Source organism: Lottia gigantea (assembly GCF_000327385.1).
Source record: "Lottia gigantea unplaced genomic scaffold LOTGIsca_46, whole genome shotgun sequence".
NCBI lineage: Eukaryota > Metazoa > Mollusca > Gastropoda > Lottiidae > Lottia > Lottia gigantea.
The window spans coordinates 387728-394603 of NW_008709614.1; the positions used below are offsets into that span (position 1 = coordinate 387728).

The following is a 6876-nucleotide window of genomic DNA, read 5'->3' on the forward strand; positions in this document are numbered from 1 at the left end:
ACCCAGAATCAAGACTATCGTCAACAGAACTGATCTTCACGAGTTTGACGTGGCTATCGAATTACCAGAATCTCTTATTTCAAACAGTATCAAACGTAAGTATATTCAACGATTGTGACACACTAGAATGAAATTCACGGGATACAATTTAAATTTGTATTTTAATCAATGAGAATGAGATGCATCTAGTTATTCTTCAAGAGTATGTCCATTTTTAACCATATTCTTTCAGACAACAACCGGACAAGGTTATCAATGTTTATTTATAAGAAAGTTGGATTGTTTGCTACTGATGCTGACAAAGATAACGGTGTAGTTAATAGTCCAGTAGTATCAGCTAGTGTTGGTGGTCAGAGAATACAAAACCTAGATGAGAAGATTAGAATGATCTTTAGACCATTCCAGGTTAGTTTGAACTTCTGAATACAAGACGCTTTCATCTATCTAGAACAGGGGTTTTCAACCTGCCAGAGGATAATCTTGAAATTTTAATGGATAGTAATGACGTGTTTGTGGAACATTATAATTTAACAGTGGCTCAACTAAATGAGTGGGGGCACTCCCCGGGATTTTTAAACATATATATGCTTTCTTTCAGTTATGATACCTCTTTATAAATTTAATGCCCGTTAATGGAAGATTTTTTGGGGTTTGGGCCCCTTAGGGGTAGGGTTGGGTCCGTACACTTGGTTCGACCAGTCCATATGGTAGTTGATCACTATAATTTAAGTCATTCTATTTAAATTCTGAAAATGATTTCCGGGAAGAAAGCTGTAGTCATCAATCACCGTTTTTCTTTGTTTTATCCTTCCAGGATTCAGCTAACCGTGAAAATATAACCAAATGTGTTTATTGGGATTTTAGTAGCAATAATAATAAAGGAGGGTGGTCCAGTAATGGATGTGAATACGCTGGTACGCTCAATGATAGAGATATTTGTCTTTGTGATCATCTGACAAATTTTGCTGTCTTATTGGTAGGTGTTATAAAGTCTCACTATGAAAACACGCATTAAAAGCTCAACCCTTCTTAAACACTAAGCGCATATGACCAATGCACTACATTCCGTCAGGACAGAAAAAAACTATGAAAATCAATGATAGTGAAAGGGCATATCGAAATAAATAATAATCCCCTAATATCATTGTCGATATTAGATCCATAAAATATCTGGCGACCTAATCAGTTTGATATTACAAATGAAAGTATGAATACTGGTTGGTTAACGTTGTTAACTGTTTTTCTCAGTCATCGGGTATTTTACATCATTGGGGTCATGTAGCTGGGTGGATGGTGGTCTAAACTATACTATCTTTTGAATTTGACATTATATTTTTTACAAAATTGCAATGCAATGACACGACAATATTCTTACTTATCGCAATCAACCAGCATTTCTTGCTTTTTTAGGATTTCTATGGCCATGCAGAACAACTTGATCCAATTCATGATTTTACACTGTCTATTATTACTATAATTGGACTCAGTCTATCTATATTTGGTCTGGGCATGACCATCGTAACCTTTATCTTCTTCTCGTAAGTGAAAATTTCTTATATCTCATTAACAGAATTTTACTTTCTATGAGAACCCTTCAAATATACAGTCTTTTGGGGCTAAAATAAGATCTTCAAGTTTGTCGCCCAGCTTATTACCTAACGACCATACGTATCTATTAATATACAGATAATCAAGCTCTCCATGAGGACAATCTTTAGAAGGTCTACAGAAGTATGTCTTTCTTTGTATTTCAGGAAACTGCGTCAAGGTCGAGCTCAAAAGACGTTATTCCACATGGCATTATCTCTATTAGGTTCCGAGTTGGTATTTTTAATTGGTATTCGCCAGATTGATTACTATGGTGTATGTTTAACAGTAGCAATATTGTTACACTATTTTATTCTGGTGTCTTTTATGTGGATGTTAGTGGAAGCAATATTACAGTATCTTACCTTTGTTAAAGTACTTGGTACATATATATCTAGATATACCCTTAAAACAGCTCTACCGGCTTGGGGTAAGTTGTTCTTTCTTATCCTAATTCATTACATAATTAGACTTCAGCTCTCTGTGAATTTTTATTACGATCTCTAAAAATGACTTATCAGCTATTATTATCCTATTTTCTGAAATAAAGTAGTTGAAAACACATTAAGTTACTAATTCTATTCCAACAGGAATCCCACTGGTACCAGTATGTATTGTTCTTGGTATAGATTACAACTTATATAAAGGATGGGATACCTAGTGAGTATATTTATTAATTGTATTTCCATTTGGATCGTTCAGTTGTGAAGACAGTCTGTTTTGATTGTTATTATATATCATTTTACAGTTCTTTTGCATTTTGCATTTTCAGACGATGAATACGACGAGAGTAATGTCCCAATCACTTCAATTCATAAGGAATAGACTTACTATTTCACTAGCTTATAGATAAATCAAAATGCTTTCTTATGTCATCGTAATAAGTTTATTTGCTTTCCTCATTTCAGTTGCTGGATGAAATTGGACGCATTTTATTATGCATTCGCACTTCCGGTTGGATGTATTATAATATTCAACATTATCATGTTTATCATCATCATTATCAGCCTCGGCAGACGACCACGTGGACTCAGAGCCCATCATGGAAAAACAAATACCAGCACTTCTAAAACAAATTTAAAAGCCGCTGTCACAATTTTTGTACTTTTGGGTAAGAAACATTTTCTATTGACCACAACCACCAAGCACAATTGTAACGAAACGGACTGAAAAGGAAAAAAACGAATCAAATCACAACAGAGATAACTGTGTATTTTTCTCGTTTCTAATTGTTTTTCTTTACAAATGTATTTTCAGGTTTAACATGGGCGTTTGGTTATCTAGCAATCTCTGATGCTCGCCTGATCTTTCAGTATATTTTTACCTTCTTAAGTTCTCTACAAGGTTTCTTTATATTTATATTAATGGTGGCTCGACGGAAACAGATTCGAGATCAGTGGGCTGTGATATGTTGTAAAGATCGTGCGGGGAGTGGAAAACGGAAGTCAGTATCAGCTACAAATTCTAATTCTACGTCATCAAACAGCAGTGGTGGATCTGGTGCTTCAAGGCGTTCTTTATATAAAAACAAATGTCGAAATGGAAGTATTGAGACAATTGTATCGGACTGTAGATTTGAATCTTTATATTATATTCCTACGTCTTCCATTCCAACCAGAAATCTTCAAAAATCTAAACCTGACGACTATACTGATGAACCAACTTTAAATTAAAAGGGCATTTACCCATACGGTTGTTTAAGACTGTTACAAGTTTTAGAAATAATGGTCGTGTTCACACATACCGGAATGAAAGTATATTTGATGATGACCAGTTCAATAATAGCGGAAGACTGTTTAGTTCTTGTAACAAACAAACCAAATCAGATATTTTTGATTTACTGTTAAAATGCTTTTTTCAGATATATAATGTAGAGAGAATAATATATTATTATAATAAAGCCTTTTAAAGTGCTATTTGTAAATGCCAATGATATCAAAATGTAAATATAAAGAAACCCTGTTTGTAAATATTATGTCTTGTTATAATATATATTAAACCTAGTCCTTATATATTAAACCTAGTACTATGTATCTTAAGTATTCTTATCTTGTTCTATGTTATACCCCTTGTTAGACCAATTTTGTTAACGACTCTAGTTTCTTCGTCGTATATCATATCTATTCCGCGATCTGTTGTAGTCAAATGCGTGGTTTGACTCATCAAATCGACAAATTAAGTGTTGGATTAGAAACCAACCGAAAGACAACTCAAAATTCTGGCAAGCTCTACTTACCAGCTTATTAAAATCAGATATATAGTCATGCTTATTCGCATTTTACATGCAAATCTTGTCCAGATCATATTTTTTTTTTGCGAATATATGATAGGTTTTACATAACATATTATAATCAGAAAATTCATGCGTGATGGTTAGCATAAAACACAAGTTTTCAGGTGGTCAGAGTGGCTATGATATGTGCTATTGGTAAAAATGTTCGTCACTGGCTTCGACGTGAAGTACCCTTATCTAATCTCAAGGTGACGTGTTCTCATACGCTATAGATACCATTCTGAACTCATTTACTTCCTAATTGTTGAACGAGATGTTGGTGTTTCTTCTGGTAGCTTTAGCTGTAGGCATCAAATCTGATGTTACTCATACTACACTGAAATCTGGACAATGTTTGTGTTTAACAGGATCTGGTGTTAATGCTAGAAATTCTCGTAAGATGTTAAGATTAAGTCTAAGATTTCTCTTCTTATAATACTTTTTAAATGTTTTTAAGACAAATAACTGGTGCTAACTGGCAGGATATAATGTACCTGCCCTTCTAAACTGAAACGTCTCATAATCAAAGATCCTGTTTTATCAAGAAGAAACCGTATCAGTAGCTATATAGAATCGAATTCAAAATTATTCAATGTTAAGACCGTATCGTATTCATCGTATTCATATGTAAGAATAGTGGCGGAGCCAAATTTCTAACATGCCTTCGGGGCTACGAGGGTGGGGGTGGGGGTGGGGGTGGGGGTGGGGGGGAGGGGTAACATTCGGTACCCTTTTCACATGACCTACCATCGTATATTTGATAAGCTTGGTATCAAAAGTGCAACGGAAAATTGTAAATCGTCAAACGGATTAAGGGTATTGCCTATTTTTCAGCTGGTATACATGGTACCACCGTGTCTGCTGCATTGAGCAAAGGAGAGTGTTATAAATTCTATGGTGGCGAATTAACTAAGGATGGTTACAAATGGTTTGAAATGACTATTAATGGTAAGGTATGTAGTAGCTAGTTGGAGTATGTAATATTTAAAGTATGATATGTTGTCGACTTTATGTGCACACAGAAGATACAGGCATCGATTCCTTGTAGGTTTTAGTATTACAACTTTCGTCTGTTGGCCTATACGTATGTGTTGTTTCGGATTCAACATTTATTTGAACCTTGACTAAATGCTAATTTTATTTAAGCAAATAATTATTTTAGAATTCTCTGTTATTCTTTTTTTTGAAAAAACGCCTATTTCCAGCCTAACGGAGTCCAGACCATTCTGTACACTCCTTTTGCAACCCTTTTTATTCTCGTCTTTTATTCTTCTTTCTTTTTTGGTCTTCCTTTGATGCACCCCTCTCTTCTTTTTTCTTTTCTTATTGCCTTCTGAGTATTTCCATGTTGCCACAAAATTTTAATTCTTTTAAGGTATAGAGATTTTTGTTTAAGAGTTCATCATATTTTATTATTGCATCTTGACCTTCTTCGCATGTTCAAAGCATATGTTCACTTTCCGTTCCTGTCGATCTAAATAAAACCCACGAACATGCCACAAATATCTATTCATTAGATGATTATATTTTTCAGTCTTATGGGGGGATCCCTTTATCAATGGTCTGCTAAAATTTGGAAAAAGGTAAAGATGATGGTGAATGTAGCTGAGTTAGGTATCGTATGGCCAAAATTCAAAGTGAATCTTTATATATTACAGAGATTGTGGGTTGCTGGAAACTATTTAAACGTAGGAACTACAGCTAACTGTGGTATGTATATTGGTAATATTTCTTATTTGAACTGATACAGTTACATTACACATGAACAGTTAAAGCATTACATCACGTTAGCATCTACCTTAGTATTTTATTTATTCTTATACTCTCTATAGTGAATGCAATTTAAGTTTACTATACAGAATTTCAAATTTTACCTTCATCGATCTTTTAAGCATCATCTGGAGGTGGTGATTGTGGTGATTCAGCCGCTAAGGCTGATGCTTGTGAAATCCTTCGACTTCATAATTCTGGTAAAATACAACTATGGACTGTCCATCCTTCTGGAGTAAAAGACCAGGCCTATGCTTTACAAAATATTAAAGATGCCTGTGCAGGAAGAGCTGTCAGCCGATCTTCGTAAGTTTGTAACAGTGATCTCGGACGGGCTCTCGTTTACTTCTAATAGTCATTTTCCAAATGGAAACAAATATTCCTTTAACATTGGTTCATTTCCAATACGGTCTTTAAAATTTAACCGCCTGCATCTCTCGGATAAAATTATAAATCAGATATTCCGGAAGTAAAGTGCGATTTCTTATTGGGTTCAAACGCTTGCTCGCTAAACCTGGAAGTCCAGAGTTCAATCCCTGCGTATTTTCAGAAAATACCTTTTCAATCACATTTCTCTCAATACACGTTATTGATTCATCAGAAAGGAGTAGGCTTATATTGACCTTACCGAAATTTTCCTCAATACACACTCCATTTGCCGATCTTCATTAGCCAAATCATGTGCAGGAAAAAAAATCCATTTTATTCAATTTCAGGTACTCCTGTAATGGATGCAGAGCTCCTGGAGGACACGTGTGTTTGAACAAAAATTTACTTCATTACTTAAGGACTCTGGGTTCCAAAGGCTATATTCATGTTAGTATCCCAATTTGTATCTGTAAGACATTTGTAGAACTGATGTTTTGTATCGTTATTGATGACATGAAGTCTAAGGCGGTGTATAAATATAGTCGAATGTAACTATCTAATTTATACTAACCGTCATTATTACAGTACGAATTGTGAATTATTGTCACTTTGAGCATCGATTGTAAATACTTTTTTATCATTATAAATTAACTGTCATTTTTAATTGTCTTTTATGTAGGTTAATGAAATAGCCGGTGCCTGTCACACATGTAATTCCAGACATTATAGAGGTCTAGCTGTAGACTTACACAACGATGGTCGATCTTCAGAATATATTACAGAATGCCAAAAGCTTGGTGGTTTTGCACAAGACGAAGGCAATCACATCCATTGCCAATTGTATTAAAGTTACTATCATTCAATAAATATTTACACGT

At 34.5% G+C, this 6876-nt stretch overlaps 2 protein-coding genes across 2 annotated transcripts; both read left to right on the plus strand.

Annotated features, from left to right (window-relative positions):
- Positions 1 to 353: 353 nt before the first annotated feature.
- LOTGIDRAFT_218330 (hypothetical protein) lies at positions 354 to 3619 on the plus strand. The gene is made up of 7 exons (XM_009061098.1): positions 354 to 405; positions 815 to 976; positions 1411 to 1538; positions 1755 to 2017; positions 2178 to 2247; positions 2496 to 2698; positions 2845 to 3619. The coding sequence occupies exons 1-7, from the start codon at positions 385 to 387 to the stop codon at positions 3258 to 3260; spliced, it is 1263 nt and encodes a 420-aa protein (XP_009059346.1). The 5' UTR covers positions 354 to 384; the 3' UTR covers positions 3261 to 3619.
- A 504-nt stretch (positions 3620 to 4123) lies between these two features.
- On the plus strand, positions 4124 to 6876 carry LOTGIDRAFT_234011 (hypothetical protein). Its single transcript, XM_009061099.1, has 6 exons — positions 4124 to 4254; positions 4694 to 4812; positions 5518 to 5569; positions 5752 to 5935; positions 6346 to 6445; positions 6678 to 6876. The coding sequence occupies exons 1-6, from the start codon at positions 4134 to 4136 to the stop codon at positions 6843 to 6845; spliced, it is 744 nt and encodes a 247-aa protein (XP_009059347.1). The 5' UTR covers positions 4124 to 4133; the 3' UTR covers positions 6846 to 6876.

Excerpts from the sequence above, each read along its gene's own strand:
- LOTGIDRAFT_234011 (XM_009061099.1), top strand. The coding sequence starts at position 4,134 with ATGTTGGTGTTTCTTCTGGTAGCTTTAGCTGTAGGCATCAAATCTGAT. Across the intron at positions 4,255-4,693 it reads TGTTAATGCTAGAAATTCTC|CTGGTATACATGGTACCACC; the intron begins GTAAGATGTTAA and ends CCTATTTTTCAG. Across the intron at positions 5,570-5,751 it reads AGGAACTACAGCTAACTGTG|CATCATCTGGAGGTGGTGAT; the intron begins GTATGTATATTG and ends CGATCTTTTAAG.
- LOTGIDRAFT_218330 (XM_009061098.1), top strand. The coding sequence starts at position 385 with ATGATCTTTAGACCATTCCAG. Across the intron at positions 1,539-1,754 it reads GTAACCTTTATCTTCTTCTC|GAAACTGCGTCAAGGTCGAG; the intron begins GTAAGTGAAAAT and ends TTTGTATTTCAG. Across the intron at positions 2,248-2,495 it reads TATAAAGGATGGGATACCTA|TTGCTGGATGAAATTGGACG; the intron begins GTGAGTATATTT and ends TCCTCATTTCAG.